At 37.7% G+C, this 17,168-nt stretch overlaps 4 protein-coding genes across 6 annotated transcripts; 2 read left to right on the top strand and 2 right to left on the bottom strand.

Annotated features, from left to right (window-relative positions):
* Nucleotides 1-351: 351 nt before the first annotated feature.
* On the top strand, nucleotides 352-10,206 carry LOC110797214 (pyridoxal reductase, chloroplastic). Of its 3 annotated transcripts, XM_022002311.2 has the most exons (9): nucleotides 354-596; nucleotides 698-935; nucleotides 5,765-5,858; nucleotides 6,162-6,285; nucleotides 6,440-6,541; nucleotides 6,773-6,924; nucleotides 7,006-7,099; nucleotides 8,974-9,155; nucleotides 9,823-10,206. In XM_022002311.2, exons 1-9 carry the CDS (start codon nucleotides 465-467, stop codon nucleotides 9,824-9,826), a joined length of 1,122 nt encoding a protein of 373 aa, XP_021858003.1. In that variant the 5' UTR covers nucleotides 354-464; the 3' UTR covers nucleotides 9,827-10,206. The 3 variants fall into 3 exon arrangements, with proteins under 3 accessions (XP_021858007.1, XP_021858010.1, XP_021858003.1); XM_022002315.2 differs by lacking the exon at nucleotides 9,823-10,206 and having other exon boundaries at nucleotides 352-596; nucleotides 8,974-9,159; XM_022002318.2 differs by lacking the exon at nucleotides 9,823-10,206 and having other exon boundaries at nucleotides 352-596; nucleotides 8,967-9,116.
* A 123-nt stretch (nucleotides 10,207-10,329) lies between these two features.
* On the bottom strand, nucleotides 10,330-11,604 carry LOC110796848 (uncharacterized; the record flags this gene model as incomplete). The annotated part of the gene is made up of 2 exons (XM_022001937.2): nucleotides 10,330-11,279; nucleotides 11,424-11,604. Coding segments are annotated over 2 exons (954 nt in total), but the record flags the coding sequence as incomplete, so codon positions are not given.
* A 75-nt stretch (nucleotides 11,605-11,679) lies between these two features.
* Nucleotides 11,680-13,960, top strand: LOC130468994 (uncharacterized). The gene is made up of 5 exons (XM_056838035.1): nucleotides 11,680-11,698; nucleotides 11,799-12,053; nucleotides 12,153-13,076; nucleotides 13,188-13,244; nucleotides 13,362-13,960. The coding sequence occupies exons 1-5, from the start codon at nucleotides 11,680-11,682 to the stop codon at nucleotides 13,958-13,960; spliced, it is 1,854 nt and encodes a 617-aa protein (XP_056694013.1).
* Nucleotides 13,961-13,978: 18 nt separating this feature from the next.
* LOC110797203 (spore wall protein 2-like) lies at nucleotides 13,979-15,306 on the bottom strand. The gene is made up of 2 exons (XM_056838034.1): nucleotides 14,040-15,306; nucleotides 13,979-13,986 (listed from the first exon to the last, which is right to left on the bottom strand). The coding sequence occupies exons 1-2, from the start codon at nucleotides 15,304-15,306 to the stop codon at nucleotides 13,979-13,981; spliced, it is 1,275 nt and encodes a 424-aa protein (XP_056694012.1).
* Between the last annotated feature and the right edge of the window lie 1,862 nt (nucleotides 15,307-17,168).

The raw sequence follows: 17,168 nt of genomic DNA, 5'->3' as shown, positions 1-17,168 counted from the left end.
TCTGTGCATCAGAAATACATAATCAAAATTAGTTACCAAACTACCGTTCACGCATGTTACAATTGAAGACGGTTGTTTCCAATATTCCTGATTCCTGGTTCTACAACACTCTTTAAGTTTCACGCAATTTGGATTATACACAGGGTGTATTGTGCACCTTAATAAACATTCATTTAATGCCTAATAAACATGAAAAATGATTTCAATGTACTCGTAGTCACGCACAATTAATTTTTTTTATTATATATATATCTTTGAATTTAAACTATATATATTCATTTAAAAACAGTACAATGGTCACCCGGTTCTGTAAAAAAAAAATTGATCACCGGGGTACATAAAGTTTAATTTCACCCTCATTCTGATTTTACGGATTTTATGATTTCTCCCAATTCCCAAACGGCTCATCTTTCTATTCTCACCACATAACACTGCAACGGAGACAAAGAAATTAGAGAACAACAATGGCGCTCTGTAGTCTCTCTACACTGACAGCATCAGCGACATCGGCTCACTTTAGCTGTTTCAGCGCTTCAAACGAAACCATCCTTTCGAAATCCTCTTTCAAGCTTCCCTTTTTATGGCCATGGCAGAAGGTAACTTATGATATAACTCTTTCTTTTCTTCTTGTTCAGACCCGCAAAGTGTTTGATTAAATGCCTAAGTGAACGAGAACTTTGATTATCTGTTTTTCTAGGAAAACAAGGTCAAAGTGGGCCCTCTTAGTGTTTCTCCAATGGGGTTTGGGACCTGGGCATGGGGGAATCAACTCTTGTGGGGTTACCAAGAATCAATGGACAATGAACTTCAACAGGTCTTTAATCTCGCTGTTGATAATGGAGTCAACCTTTTTGATACGGCTGATTCTTATGGAACTGGGAAATTAGATGGGCAAAGTGAGAAGCTTTTGGGCAAATTTATTCGTGAATATAATGGTTAGTTTGCTTCTGTTCTTCCTCTTATTGTTAGGGATTGCCCATCTATTTAGATGCTTTAATTGCATTTGTGTTTGAGGGGAGACGATAATGTCAACTAGGGTGTTGTAAATTGAAAGATTGTCTGGTTATATTTGAGGAGGCCTATGTTGCATCCACACTTCAAGCCAAATGTGAGGGGGCGTGATAGAGTATAAAACTAATCTTGGGCTTCAACCATCAGCTTAAGCTTTTGGTTGAGTTGGTCCTTTGACATGGTATCAGAGCCAACGTGACGTAAAGGTCACGGGTTCGAATCTCATCCACCCCTCCTTTCAAAGTGGAATATTTCGCGCTGGGTATGAGGAGGCCTATGTTGCATCCACACTTCAAGCCAAATGTGAGGGGGCGTGATAGAGTATAAAACTAATCTTGGGCTTCAACCATCAGCTTAAGCTTTTGGTTGAGTTGGTCCTTTGACAATATTGACAAAAAATCATAGGTAAAATGAAGAGAATTCTATGTGTATGCAACATTATCAATATATCCCATGATATCATCAGTATACGATAGGATAGGGTGATTATAGGATATTGCCAATTGTGTTTCGAAACCTAATCGGAGAAGGCCCCAGGAAGATCTCCTGCTTGCTAGGACAATGGCCGGCAGCCAGCTTGTAACTATATAGGACTGTCCATAAAATCATAGTTTAAATTCTGGTTTGTCGACGCATTGAATTTCAGGGTGAGGTTTTATGAACTGCATAAAATTGCAGATATCCTTAGCTTGTGGTTATGCAAGTTCAGGCGGAGACTGACTAGATTGGTGTGGTTAAAGGTTGAATAATGAATATGGTTACTATAGATAAGCCATACTCATATGTGCTATTAGAATATCTCATTAGTCAATAGTGACTTTCTTTCGGTATGGTCCAAATTAGAAATAGTGATAGCTTTTGAAACACCAGGATTTTTCATATAAACCGTTAGTAGTCTATCCAGAGATAACATATCTTCTTGTATAACATATCTTCTCGTACCTCAACAGAACCCATTAATGGAACTTTCACCTTGTTTTGATTGTGAGTCTATCCAGAGATTGTAGGAATACATTGGTTTTAAAATCGAGGATTTCAAATTTGACCTTTTTTTTCCGCTTCATTGGTACTTCTTGTGCTCCAGTCTTTCTTATTGTGTTTTCCAAGCCTAATGCAAAAGTGTGTCACTCGTCCTTAGGTAGCCAATCTTTTGTATTATTTATTAACCATATTATACAATGCTACGTTAAAAGGCAGAATGGAAGCAAAGAACGCTACAGTTGGTTTTGATGAGTTTGAGTCTGTTTCTTTGTTTGCTTATTTTCTTGTCTGAAAACAAATGAATGGATGAAATGGGAAGGTCTACTATTAGCAGTAACTGTGAACTATTTTTGAAGGTGGATTCGATTGGTGACTTCTCTCAAGGAATTGTACATGGGATAAAGTCTGTAATCCATATAGGTGTCCATCAACTGAGAGTCTGAGACCTTCTTCTCCCAACTAAAGTAGAACGGCAGAACCCTTACACTATGTTTGGAAAATTTTGAGAGAGAGGGAAGAAAGGGAAAGTGAGGATACATTTTTCCTTATTTGGGTAAGATGTAACGGAAGGGAATATTCCCCTTTTAATAAATCAAATCCCACCATTATTGGAAACATTTGGATGGAAAATGGAAGCTCACTATTACTCTCCCTTCACTTCCTTTTTCTTTCCTCTTTTTCACTCCACAAATGCTAAAAGCTAACCAAATGAAGTGTTAGGAGGTTAACAGGCTGTAGAAACTCAGCGGTTCAGTCCATTAACCTTTACAGGTGAAGCCATTTGGTAACTAAGAGCCTGGATGTAAATGTTGACCAATCACAGTCTCAGTGTCAATACACATATGTAGAATAACAAACTTTCTATTTGTGTTTCTAGAAACAAAGAACTTGAGGATTTAGTGGAGGAAGGATGTGGACAGAATCTGGTTTACTTTTGGTGCATTGTTGAAGTTTGTGCAGGCATCCGTTATGATTGTCTCTGTTCAGAGGGAGGTTATTGTTTACCTATGGTTCCACATGATAATCTTGAAATAAAGTTTTGTTCTGACTTCTGAGGTCTGAAGTTTTAGGTTATGATTATAAGGAAGTTGTATTCTTTTTTCCATAGAAGAATGATTAGGGAGGCTTCTTTTATTTTCGACAGTCTCGATGTTAAGCTATTAAGGATGAAAAATTGTAGAGAAGAAAAGGGAAATTGTATTGCTTACTCAATGCATAAAAACAGTACACTAACGTGCTCTTTATATAGAGCTTACTGACAACTAACTAGCACAAACTTAGGAACACATCCTAAACAAACTCTCCAAATTTCTGCCATTATTCTCCCACAATCACAACAACTAATCCTACTATGTAGGAGTAGGACACTACTAACAACTACTTGACTAAGTCAAACAATATTAAAGTAATCTTAACATTCCCTCTTAAACTGAACAAGTTCAGTTTAATTGCATACACATCTTCACTCAAGCTGCATCTTCCATTGTGCAGACCCCAAACAACCTTTTCTCAAAGCTTTCCAATTTAAGAGGCTTTGTAAAAACATCAACAACTTGATCTACACTTCTGCAGAAAAGTAGATCAATTACCCCATCCTTGGAGAGATCACGTAAGAAGTGATATCTTACATCTATGTGCTTGCATTTGCCATGAAAAACTGGATTCCTTGAGAGCTTAATAGCTGAACTATTGTCACAAAATAACTGAGTAGAATTTTCCTGTTTGAACTGAAGCTCTTCAAGAATATTTCTTAACCAAAGAGCCTGACTTGCACACGTTGCTGCTGCTACAAATTCCGCTTCAGTGGTTGATAAAGTGACTATCGGCTGCTTTTTTGAACACCAAGAAACAGCTGCAGAACCCAACATGAAAGCATAGCCAGTAGTACTTCTCCTATCATCCAAGTCTCCGGCATAGTCACTATCACAAAATCCAAACAACTCCAATTTTGCACCCTTACTATAGAAAAGCCCAAAGTTCGTAGTTCGTAGTTCCCAGTAAGTAACGGAGTATCCTCTTGCAGCTAAGAGATGAATCTCTTTTGGACTTTCCATATACCTGCTAACCATACTCACAGCATGCATTGTATCAGGACGAATTGCCGTCAAGTACATCAAGCTTCCCACTATCTGCTTGTACAAAGTACTATTAACCCTGTTTCCTGAAGCATCCTTCACAAGCTCCGTACTCCGCTCTGTTGGAGTAGTGACAGTGTTGCAGTCTGTCATGCATAGTGTAGACCACCAGAACCACCACCCCCTCCATCCCCAACATCCATTTCCTCCCCTTCCATGACCTCTCTCTCATTACCTGATTCCACCAGACCAGAAAATAAATATGTTCACCTTAAAGCTTCTTACATTTTCCGACCCTGCTACTTTGAATGATTGTTAATGTGTGTTGAACTTCCAGAATCAAACATCTTTGAAATTGAAGGGCCGTCTCAAAGTTCATCTTAAGCAAACATGAAATTTGACTATTAAAACTCGTCTTTTTCCTTAACTCCTTTAAGAAATTTCCAGGAAAAACTCTCTGAATATTGCTTCTTTGTAAAATAATATTCCCAATTTGTTTCTTTTGTATTGCCTTTTGCTTCAGAAGTAGCATATTCCCTTTATTTGTTCAAGTTGAAAACCCCAACTGAATTTGAGACTTGTTTGCAAATAATTGAGTTGCTATCGTGTACACAACTGAATTTATACGAATACAGAATACCCCGACTTAATAAGTTAATGTAATGCATGTGTGTGAATTTAAATAAGTATTTTGTTTCGTAATTCAGTACAACTGGAGATGATTCCCATTATTGAGCCTGCAAATGATAGGGTGCAAATGATAGGGTGGCTGAGGCTGGTGGGTGACCTGGCACAAATGGTGATAGGACGAGAGGTTGGTGGGTGTCTGGATATCAATGGTGATAGGACGGGAGGGCAAGTAACTTGGCTAGGCTCGCAGAGGTATGGTGGTGGCGTTGTTGTGGGTTGAGGGGGAGGGTCTGGCTGGAGAGGGAAGGGGAAGGGAGTAGCAATTTTCTTATACGAAGTATAAAAAGAAAAGAACCAATGACAACGTATCATGTGACACTTTAACTGGTTTAACAAGTTAATATAGGCCAAGGACCGTCTTGGGATGACACCCCCCAAAGTTGGAATCGTCCAAAGGTAATTAAAAGGTGAGACCGTGTAAAGAAGATGGTCCACAGTTAGGACCGATTAGACAGCTGAGTCTAATGGCTTCCTCCTTCAGCATCATGATTTTTATGATCTCGGTTGGTCAGACGAATGGAGGAGCTATGCTAGCGTCTAAAAACCACCCTCTAGTTATAACTTGAATATTAAGAAGTCCCCTTCTAGGAAACTACGGAAGTATATGTGCCTCAGTGCTACAATTGTCTGGAACCAGATATTTCATTGAACGGTTATTCCTGGGAAATTTCAGGTGTGTGTTTGAACTTTGAAGCTATCAGCATGAATCTCAGTTTCATTAGAATGTGGAAATTTGGCATTTGGTATGAATGCTTCAGGGAATTTGTTTTCTTTGGTTTACCATGTTTTCTTGTATCTTGGTGGTGTAACTAAAGCAGAATAGTTGGGAATATGTGTTACTAACCTCATTTCGTGGGAAAAAGGATACATAGGTTTGGCTTTTAGTATACTATTATTGACCACATTGATGTCTATGCTTTTACTTGCCTCTGTATAATAATCTCAATAGCTGAATTGTGAGCCTTATTAATTAAGATGTCATTTGGCATAATCATTTTATTCCTCAGGGAAGAAAGGGGTGCGGGAAAACATTGTAATTGCAACAAAGTTTGCTGCTTATCCTTGGCGGTTGACTCCAGGACAATTTGTGAATGCTTGCAAGTAATCCTCTTGTTCTCCAATGGTTTGCTTGTCTGGTGTATAATATCCACTCTAAATCTGCCCTCTTTCAGTATAAACTAAAACTTCGTAAGAAGTATATGGCAATATGTAATTATGAATGTAACGGAAAGTTATGGTTTTTTTTAACTTCAGAAAAACCAAGTAAGAACAATTATGTTTATATTTACAGGGGCTAGAATGTTTGATGTTATGCTGATCCAAAATACCTGTAGACACATGCTGTTTTAATCCTGCAACTTTGGAACTGATAGTCTGATAGTATTTGATAGTCTGATGTTTCAGGTCTTCTGTAGATCGAATGGAACTTGAGCAGATTGGGATAGGGCAATTGCATTGGTCAACTGCAAATTATAATCCATTGCAGGAGAGGGCTCTTTGGGATGGATTAGTGGCAATGTATGAGAAGGTTATATTTATTGATTAAGATGTTTGGTTTGAATGATTTGGAGTCTTGTAAATCTTATTTCCCACCCGCTTTCGCGATAGGTGATAGCTACTGTTCCCACTTCCCTGTAGTTGAAATATGGAGCAAATTGATATTGATATAATCTTGACTGCAGGGGTTGGTTCAAGGAGTTGGTGTAAGCAATTATGGTCCTAAGCAACTTGAAAAGATATATAAATATCTCAAAGACAGAGGAGTTCCTTTATGCTCTGCTCAGGTACACATTTTATGACATGTAATCAGTTTGCGTTACATTTCCTTATTTTGTTTTTTTTATTCAACAGAGTTATCAGAATAGCTGTGGTTTTTTGAAGATTCTATTTTGAGTACAGAGATATCTGTAATTTCTTTTTCTTGATATGAATGAAGGGGGAAATTGAGGTACATTTTCACTGCTGATATCTGGTAAAGCTCCGCTAATTTGTTTAATTTTGTATCATACTTGCAGGTGCAGTTTTCTTTATTAAGCTACGGAGATGAGCAGATGGAGGTCAAGAATATATGTGATTCTTTAGACATCAAGTTAATCGCATATAGTCCTCTAGGACTTGGGATGCTTACCGGAAAATATACTCTTTCAAATCTGCCAAGTGGGCCCAGGTACATCTCAATTTATTTGGTCTCTTTAAGTTTCCATGCCTGCATTGGGATTCATCTAATAAGATAACTGCAATGATACAGGTCAATACTGTTTCGGCAAATCCTTCCAGGACTGGAACCTTTGCTGCGTTGTTTGAAAGAAATAGCTACTAGGCGTCAGAAAACTATGAGTCAAGTATGTTTTAATGACTCCCTTAAGCCACTGTTTGAGCTGATTGTTTCCACTTGCTAATATGATCAAAATGTCACATTGAGTATGATATTCTGTCTTGCCTGGATATGGTTGCCTGTTTTGAGTCACTATGACTGTATTAGCATTTTCATGATCTTTGTTGTGGTCAATTATTTTCATGGGGCAAGAAAAAGGGAAGTACCAGGCCTCGTTTTCTGGGAGACAGCTGTGGTTCCCTCTCCACTTTCCCTTTGGCCTTCTGGGAGACCAGGGTTCAATTCTCATTTGGGGGAAGGGGGTGCTTAGGCATGGGCATAAGCCTTTGCTTAACATAAAAAAAAGTATACCGTGAAGCTACTGTGATTGTGCTCTGATGATTAGAAAACTAGAGCAGTAAATGCAGGTCCAAGCATTCCTGTGTATTTGTATAAGTAAAAAGTGATCTTATGCGTGCTCTGTAGAGTATTTTCATCAGTTATTACTGGTTTTTTCCACTATTATCTCCAGCTTATAGCCTTAGATTAGACATTAAGATTTTGGTGGGCGGACAAGTTAATAACATTCTACTATGTGCTATCTCAAATTGCGGGAGTAGCAAGTGTCTAGATAGCTGCTCGATGTAGACATAAATCGAGAGGGTGGTAAGCTTAAGTTGTTTATGTACTCCTTTGGTCTCATAATAAACTTCCACATTTCTATATTTGGATGTCAATTTTGTTTTTGCCTTTTCCTCTCTGCGTAACAATATATTTTGTTCTCTTTTCAACACTTTCTCTTACCCTTTTTTCCCTCTACCATCAATTCCCAATTGTTTTATTCAGATTTGACAAAAGTCGTTTTTTTGGAATGGAGGGAGTATAATCTATCACTTCACATGTACTTGTGTAGTTGCAAACAGAGATCTTTGATTGTTTGATGTAGGCATCATTTGATCAAAAATTATAGTAGTAGTGTGAAATAGAGTTATCAGAGTAACGCCACAGTTACTTTGAGCAGTGAACATTGTGTCTTTTCGGTATGAAGATCAGTTCAATTCTCTAGAGAAATTTATTTTGGAATAGAGCTGAAGTGATCTCAAGTTGAGAGTTTTGCTTCAGCTTGGAAAGTTATAAAATTAATTAGCTGAATAAATTGTTGTCTTTTGTGGAGTTTAAAAGAGAACAAAAGGTCTTGCGCGCACAAGGTGTACAATAAATTTATTGTACACCAAGATAACTTTTACCCATTTTTTTGTAACTTTAACTTAGTTTTGATTAACTTTTATATTAGTAAAAAAAAGTTGATAGATAAACATTCAATGATTAATTTTATACATTATTAGTGATTTTGAAAAAATAAGTTTTATTAAAATGAAAAAATTTATCACTAAAAAATAGATAACTTTTACATATATAAGCTTAAATTTTACGCATTTTGAGTTAACTTGTACTTCGTTGTACAATATTTATTGTACAACCCTTGTAAATAAGAATTTGTGAAAAGCGAATTGATTCAGGCAAATCCAAGTTTACTTGATCTTTTCTGATTAAATGATCAATCAAGGTCCATGCCAATTACATTCATCATTATCATTACCCCATTGCCTCAAAGAGGCTCCCTCAAGTTCCATGCCAATTACATTATCTTAAAAAAATACTGAATATCTTCTATGCGGGGGAAATTTTGAGGCATGATAAAAGAAACAATCTAGATCAATGTACTTTTGTCGGGGTATAATGTTTTCCATCACAATGCATATGAAACTATTTAATGATATTGAGTTGATTAGGTTCTTGTAATCCTGTCTGCATAATTTGCACTTACTTTTACCATGTTCATGTACTCCTTGCTTTTATTTATTGTTGTTGTTTTGCTCCTAATTTGTCAATAGTCAGCAGATAGCAATTAACTGGTGCATCAGTAAGGGTACGATTCCTATACCGGGTGTCAAAACTATCAAACAAACCCAAGAAAATTTGGGTGCTCTCGGTTGGCGTCTCAGTAGGGACGAAATGAATCAATTGGAAGACGCAGCACAACAATCTCCTCGCAAGATGATCCAGAACGTATTTCAAACCAGGTAAAATGACCTGGAAGTATGCTTTTAATTTTCTGATCAAACGATGATTACTCCTTTAATCTTATAGCTTATAATTTTTCAAGTACTCTCGACCTTTTGAAACTCGCAAACGCGGTCTTTTGTGAACAAGATGCTACTTTTGTAGTGCTCCCTCCATCCTTAAATAACAAGTCACTTTTAATTGGGAGTTGTTTTTAGAGAATCGAGTTGAAATCCCACAACAATCCTTTCACTCTCAAAAAGTTTTACATCTTCCACCTTATAAATGTAGTCTTTCTTCGGATTTCTTAGTCAAAGGTATCACTAAGGGTCATACGGGAAAATTCAAATTTTAATTCACTAAATTTAGAAAGCGACGACCTTCCTCCGTATTTTTAATTTTACCACTAAGACTTTTGCAATGTTAATGGTCAAAGTTTTGACGTTGTTAAAGGTAAAAGTCAAAATGCTCCAACTTAAAAAGAAAAGAAAAGAGGGGAAGTATCATTTTAGGAAGGCCTAAATAAAAGTGCGGCCTCATTTACGGATAGAGGGAGTTGTATTGGTGATGTTTTTCAACTTATACAATGTTATTGCAACTGGTTCAAGAGAAATTCTTAGAAAGGCTGCAGACCTGCAGTACCTTTCATGCTTTCACTTAACTTCCAATTTCTCTCTAAAACTTCAGGTGATCGAACAGTTATCAACGAAGAAATCGAGAGAACAATACTACCACATATATTCAAGTTAAGATATGATTCCAACTCCATACTATCATTGTGGAAATTCCAGGAGAAGATGATACCCACGACTCCGCGAGGCCATTGTACAGGTAATTATCAATCCACTTTTGGGTTTTACGCGACATGTGAATTCCCTGTTCTAATGCTACATTCTAGTCAAAATCAACCTCTTTGTTAATTTTCAAGTCCATGTAAAGATCTAGAAGATGGAGGAAGTAGTACATTCTTTCCTTGCTATACATTCTTTCCTTGCTATACATTCTTGCAGTTATAAAATGATTATCTTTATATAATGATTGTAGGAAATGAAATTCTAACCCTTCACTCAATAGAGATCTCTGATCTTAATCTAATCTTCTTGGTTCGACTAATCAGCTTGACACATAGTTGACTAAAGGATGATAGTATGCTTATTGTTGTGAAACTGTGACCAGATTAACTAAATAATGGAAACTTGATCAATATATACTTATATATATATGTATTTATGCAATCATCTTACAACTTGATGATTTTTATTACAAATATCTCAGGTATTAACCATACCGTAAAAAAATTAAAAATACAATAGGCTTTCAGCCTTATATAAATATTTTATTTAAAATTCTCGTAACCCGGGTTTATTTTGGTTACCTTTTGCAAACTACTGCTTGTCCATTCATCCCACTAGCACATTTTATGCTAGCATGATCCATGGTTTGCAAGGAAGTCTCTTCCAGGCCACCATCAAACTTCGAAGCCAAACAATCAGTGGCGAAAATGCTACTACTTGCATACTCCCTGTCTCCTCCCATAATTGGCATGGCTACTCCTATCTTCACTCGACTTACATAGTCATCCTTGTAAGTTTTCCCTAACACACCATCAACTCTTGAAGTCAATGCATGAAATTTGAATCCGAGATCGAGATGAGCAAAGCGATCCTCGTTGGTTATGCCATAGTTGTGTACCCTAGAGTCTTCATCTGTAATAGGTACTACTTTGGCCATGATCTTGAGTTTCCCTTGGACTTGAATGATAACATTGTTGGTTTCACTCGTCCTTGTTATTATGACTTGTGGCTTGGAGGTGGATGACCATTGAGAGCCAAGAGTTTCATCCAAGAATATGGGTTCTCCATCAAACGCCAATGAGAGACGATCTTTAGCATCGTCCCATTCGGAGGTTTTTATGGCACCTAAGAAGAGACGGTGCTTGTCGAACATGATTCCAATTGACTGAACCCATGTGAAGTCGCGACCCATGTTTTTATTTCTTTTTCCTATGAAGTGTGCGTTGATGTGGAGATTGGGGTCACTTACAAGGCAAAAGTCTTTATTCTTCTTTCCATGGAAGTAAAATGTGATTCCATCTCCTCCAATGAAGCGAGGGTCTTGACATACCGCCCCCGGATAGTCACAATCTAAGGTGTGCCAAAAAAAAGAAGAGTAAGCATCATATTATTGATCATAAAGACAACAATTTTAATTAACTACTGGAATCAAACTAGCATCATATTCAATTGTAGCTGCAATATTTATAATTGTTAGGAGTATATAAAACTTACTGCAAACAGGCTTGCAAGTGACACAATCGACTTGACAAAAGGTGGGGCAAGTGGCTGGACACACATGCTCTTGGTTATAACATTGTCCATATTCCTTGTTCTTGCATCTAACTTTCTTTCTAGAATTAGGAGATGGACTAGGATATTTAGGTGGTGCCCCCGATGATGATGATGAAGAGGAGGAGGAAGAGGATGATGATGATGATGATGATGATGATGACGAGGAAGAGGAGGAAGAGGAGGACGATGATGAATTATGTCCATTAGAAGATGGCGTATCTAATGGTGGTGAAGTGGTTGATGGTGGCGATGATGGGGTTGATGGAGTAGGGGGAGGATTGGGTTGTGGCGATGTTGTCGGGGTTAATGGATAAGTCGGAGGTGTTGGAGATTTGGAAGGTGATGGAGTAGGAGATTTAGGAGATGGTGATGGAGTGGGTGATAACACTAAAGATGGTGGAGATTTAGGAGATTGTGATGAGGTTGAAGATGGTGCTCCAGATGATGACGAGGAAGAAGAAGAAGATGAAGCAGAGGATGATGATGATGAGGATGACGACGAAGCAGAATTATTTGTTGAACTAGAAGACGATGAATTATGTGCTGAATTAGAAGGTGTATTTGATGAAGGTGGTTGTGCTGAACTAGAAGAAGATGAATTGTGTGTTGAATTAGAAGAAGTTGAATTGTGTGCTGCATTAGAAGAAGATGAATTGTGAGCTGAATTAGAAGAAGATGTATCGAACGAAGGTGGTTGTGCTGAATTAGAAGAAGATGAATTATGTGTTGAATTAGAAGAAAATGAATTATCCGTTGAATTAGATGAAGATGAATTATTAGCTGAATTAGAAGAAGATGAGCTATGTGCTGAATTATTTGGTGAATTTGAAGAAGATGTATTATTTGCTGAACTAGAAGAAGATGAATTGTTTGCTGAATTAGAAGAAGATGAATTATGTGCTGAATTAGAAGAAGATGTGTCTAATGAAGACGATGATGGGGTAGAAGATGGTGTTGAGGGTGATAATGGTGTAGGAGGAGGTATTGGTTGTGACACTGATGGTGAAGTTGGTGGATTAGATGGAGCAGGTGTTGACGATTTAGGAGTTGGGGATGGAGTAGGAGATAATGTTGAAGGCGATGGAGATTTAGGAGACGATGATGAAGTTGATGGAGTAGCAGCATTAGATGGTGCCCCCGATGACGAAGAAGATGATGAGGAGGAAGATGAAGAAGATGATGAGGCAGATGATGAAGATGACGACGAAGATGAAGAAGACGAATTATGTGATGAATTAGAAGATGTGTCTAATGAAGGTGATGTTGGTTTAGGAGGCGTGGGTTGTGACGGTGGTGGTGGGATTGATGGATTAGATGGAGATTGTGTTGGAGATTTAGGAGATGGTGAAGGAGTAGGAGTTGGTTTTGAAGGTGGTGGTGACTTATGGGATTGTGATGGAGTAGAAGAATTAGAGGGTGCTTTCGATGATGAAGACGACGAGGAGGAGGAAGAAGAAGACGATGAGGCAGAGGATGATGACGACGACGATGATGATGACGATGATGAAGAAGAAGAATTATGTGCCGAATTAGAAGATGTGTCTAATGAAGGTGATGATGGTGTAGGAGGAGGTGTTGGTTGTCGTGATACTGGTACATTCGACGGAGAGGGTGTTGGAGATTTAGTAGATGGTGATGAAGTAGGAGATGATTTTGAAATATTTGGTGATGGAGTATGAGATGGTGGTGGTATTGGTGATACAGATTTAGGAGATGGAGATGGGGATGATGGTGTGGGAGATTTAGATGGCGCTCTCGTTGGTGATGAGGAGGAAGATGATGACGACGAGGAGGCGGAGGAGGAGGATGATGATGATGAAGCGGAAGAGGAAGAAGAGGAGGAAGAAGAAGACGAGGTTGAATTATGTCCTTCATTAGAGCTAGTTTTGGGAGAAAATGATGGGGTCGATGGTGTTGTTGAAGGTGGAGATTTTGGTGGTGATTTTGTGGTTGATGGAGTGGAAGGTGTTGGAGTTCGAGTTGGTGATGGTGTTGATGGAGTTGAAGGTGGCGGAGATCTAGGAGATGGTGATGGGCTTGTTGTAGTAGGAGACTTAGTTGATGCTCTTGATGATGAGGAAGATGATGATGATGATGAAGATGACGATGATGATGCTGATGATGATGACGAGGAGGAAGAGGACGCTGAGGAAGACGAAGAATTATGTCTAGATGGCGTTGATGGAATTGGAGGAGAATGTGTAGGTGGCAATGATTTAGAAGGAGAAGGTCTTGGTGATGGTGGAGAATTATGGGATGGTGATGGTAGAGTCAATGGAGGGGAAGGGGATGATTTTGAAGGGGAAGGTTTTGGTGATGGTAGATTTGATGAAGGAGGTCTTGGTGATGGTGATGTTAGATTTGATGGGGGAGAAGAGGATGGTGTTGCGGGTGTGGGTGAAGATGGTGTTTTTGGAGAATATGGTGGCGAACCTAATGGACTAAAAGGGGATGGTGATCTTGAATCATTATCATGATCTTGTTTCTTATCACCATCATCTTCCTTTTTACCTTCTTTTTCACCACCCTTATTTGTGTTGTCTCCTTTCGTAGCACCTTTGTTGTCGTCACGTTTTGTGACACTATCTTCTTTTTCCCCTTCTGTATCCTCATCGTCTCCTTTTTTACCACCTTTGCCCTTATTGTTTTCTATTTTACCATCTTTATCTTCGTCACTTTCTTTTTTGTCATTCTCTCTCTTTTTACCACCTCCATCTTTATTATCCTTTTTAGCTCCTTCGTGATCATCCTCTCCTTTTTTACCTTCTTTGTCTTCTTTGTCTTCATTTTCTTCTTTATCACTGCCTTCTTTATTATCATCTTTTCCTCTTTCACCATCCTTGCTCTCATCTTTTCCTTTTTTATCACCCTTGTCATTGTCACTTACTTTTTCACTGCCATTTTTATCTCCTTTTTTACCACCTTGATCTTTACCGTCTTCTTTATCACTTCCGTTGTAACCTGTGTTACTCGTTTTGCCACTTTTGTTTTCTTCTTGTTTTACTTTACCGTCTTTTTCCTCAACGCTCTTTTTTTTATCACCTTTGCTCTCGCCATCTTCTTTTCTACCACCTTTGTTCTCATCGTTTTCTAATTTACCACCTTTATCTTTGTCATCTTCTTTTTCACTTCCTTTTTTACCTTCTTTATCTTCATCGTCTCCTTTGTTACCACTTTTGCTCTCATCATTTCTTACTTTACCACCTTTATCCTTATCATCTTTTTCACCTCCTTCACCATCATCCTTTCCCTTTTTACCTTCACGAGCTCCTTTTTTACTATTTTCCTTCTCACCCTCATCCCTTGTTTCCTTGGCACCATTTTCATCATCTCCTTTCTTTCCACTTTCATCCTTATCATCTTCTTTTTTACTCTCTTTGGATTTTTCATTACCTTTTTTACCACCCGAACCATCTTTAGACGTAGGTGGTGATGATGGCGGCGTTTGTGAATCATATCCACTTGGAGGTGGTGATGATCCTACATTAGAAGAAGAAGGTGCTTCTTTTACAGGTGGTGATGGTGATGATCCTGCATCAGACGAAGGTGAGTCGTATTCAGGCAAGGAGGAGGAACCCGTGTCACCGCCACTCGACGATCTTGGAGTACAAATAGGCTTGCATGAAGCACATTCTACTTCACAACTATCAGGGCAAAACTTAGGACAAACATGCTCCAAATTATAGCACATCTTGTACTTTTTGATCTTACATGATGCTCTTGAAGGATTGTTGGCGATTCCCGGAGGAGTACTTGCTGCCTCGACCACGATGGCCACTAGCAAAACAAAGTACCCAAGATATATTATCTTGGGCGTAGCCATTTTCCAAGGCTAGCTATTATGAGGTTTTTATTTATATTTTATATTTTATATTTTTTCAACGGGTGAGCTTTTATGAAAATTGAAAACTGGTTTAATGCAAATATTACTATTTTTTGTAAAATTGTTGTATATAAGAAGGTTTAAGGATAGATAAAATTAGCGCTAATACAAACAGCTTTTATAGATGTATAGGATATAGGAATTAGCAAGTCAACGTTGATGATTTATTAGTAGTATATTCCTATGATGTTGGGTCAAGGAGTTGAATATATTCCTTGAATTGAAGTCATAATCCACATGCATCTATACTTGCATGTATGGCGATCAGAATATTAAATGGCTCATGCTATGGCTTTTTTTGGTATCTAAAGTGCAATATTCTGTTTGTACTTTATAATACAATTCTTCTAATATGTTTTCTAATTCTGAAGTTAATTCAGGAATGCATAATAAAATAACGCGTCGATCCGTGTACATAATAAATTAATTTAACACGAATAAGCAAAAGAAAACTAGGTGGACTACCTAGCTCACCATTTCGAATAAAATATGGTGACTCCGAGGTAAAGAAATGAAATTAAAAAAAACATTGAAACTACACTCAAACATCAAACTACCTAACCCTAGTTCCAAGAAAACTCGGTGAATAGACTACAATGATAAATAATTATCGAACGATATAGACCTTTGATTGTTAATGCTGTTATTGACTTATTGTGCCGCTTTTTTCATTTTAAAAATTTGGAATCACTTAAATTTGAAGGGAAAAAAGGGTATTTCTTTATTTTGACATGCAGCAAAAGCTCACTTTATGAGAATAATAGTTCAACAGGGATTATGATTATGTATTAATGAAGTTGGTTATCATATAATTAAGGAATTGTGTAAAAGAAATACAATGAATTAGTAGTGTAATTCGAGGAGATTAAGAAAGAAGATTCTGCTTGATTTTGTATAAAGAAATGCGTAGTCCGTACTCCCTATTCATATCCGAGGTTTTAGGGTATGGTGGAGGGGTTTATGGGGTAAACCCTTATTAAGCAAGAGACCACTCATCTTTACAGCTATGAACACAAACATATGAGAGCATAGAGGAGGAGAATTGAGCGTCACTTACTCACTCGAAATACGTGCGACGAGACGTCGAGAAGTACGTACCAAGGTTCAGGTTGCTTGGTGTGGTTGAGGTCACAAGTTCGAGTTCTATCAACTGGCATTTTCTTCATATCTACCCAAGTCCCCTCTAAGCTTTTGTTATGTTACTTCCAAGAAATATAAGATCAAATAAGTCTATACTTGTACTAGATAAGTTCGGAAAAAAAGGGTTATCCACAAAACGAGTTTTAATAAGTTCTTGAAAAATGAGTTAATTTAGTGAATAAAATCCTGCCAAAATCTTGAATGACTTGATTTGTAATTTGGGATTAACTAGATCTATGAATCTATGACGGTCCCATTTAGTGTTTGTTTATATATTTTGGTAGATTGCATGAATATATGAACTAAGATTTGATCAAGGACATACCCAATTTTCTTATTGAAAGAAAGAATTGGAGTTTTGGTGGGAAAGTTTTGCTTGAAAGAGTGGACATATGTTAGGAGCTTAGGACATACCCAAAGTTTCTTGTCCTCATGCAAACAAACAAAAATATAATTAGTTTTTTTGTTTTATCGGAAAACACTTTTAAGAAAGAAGATATCCCATTTCTGTTAGGGTGGAAAACAATTTTGCTTGGTATCCTAAGATGCATTTCCCTTTGAAGGAAGGAATTCTACATTTTTTTTTTCTCTATCCCTCGCATCCTTTTTCTGCCCTCCGGCCCGTCATTTCCTCTCCTCTCCTTTTCACTTCTATTTTTTTT

This window comes from Spinacia oleracea, chromosome 3 (genome assembly GCF_020520425.1).
Source record: "Spinacia oleracea cultivar Varoflay chromosome 3, BTI_SOV_V1, whole genome shotgun sequence".
Lineage (NCBI taxonomy): Eukaryota > Viridiplantae > Streptophyta > Magnoliopsida > Caryophyllales > Amaranthaceae > Spinacia > Spinacia oleracea.
The sequence above is the reverse complement of the archived record's forward strand: the minus strand, read 5'-3'. Positions and strand labels throughout refer to the sequence as shown.

Bases quoted from the DNA above. Each gene is read 5' to 3' on its own strand.
- LOC130468994 (XM_056838035.1), top strand. The intron at 12,054-12,152 runs GTGGTTGTGCTG...GAGCTGAATTAG, and splicing joins AGAAGGTGTATTTGATGAAG to AAGAAGATGTATCGAACGAA. The intron at 13,245-13,361 runs GTGATGAGGAGG...GTCCTTCATTAG, and splicing joins TTTAGATGGCGCTCTCGTTG to AGCTAGTTTTGGGAGAAAAT.
- LOC110797203 (XM_056838034.1), bottom strand. From the start codon at position 15,306: ATGGCTACGCCCAAGATAATATATCTTGGGTACTTTGTTTTGCTAGTG.
- LOC110797214 (XM_022002311.2), top strand. From the start codon at position 465: ATGGCGCTCTGTAGTCTCTCTACACTGACAGCATCAGCGACATCGGCT. The intron at 6,286-6,439 runs GTTATATTTATT...TCTTGACTGCAG, and splicing joins TAGTGGCAATGTATGAGAAG to GGGTTGGTTCAAGGAGTTGG. The intron at 6,925-7,005 runs GTACATCTCAAT...GCAATGATACAG, and splicing joins AATCTGCCAAGTGGGCCCAG to GTCAATACTGTTTCGGCAAA.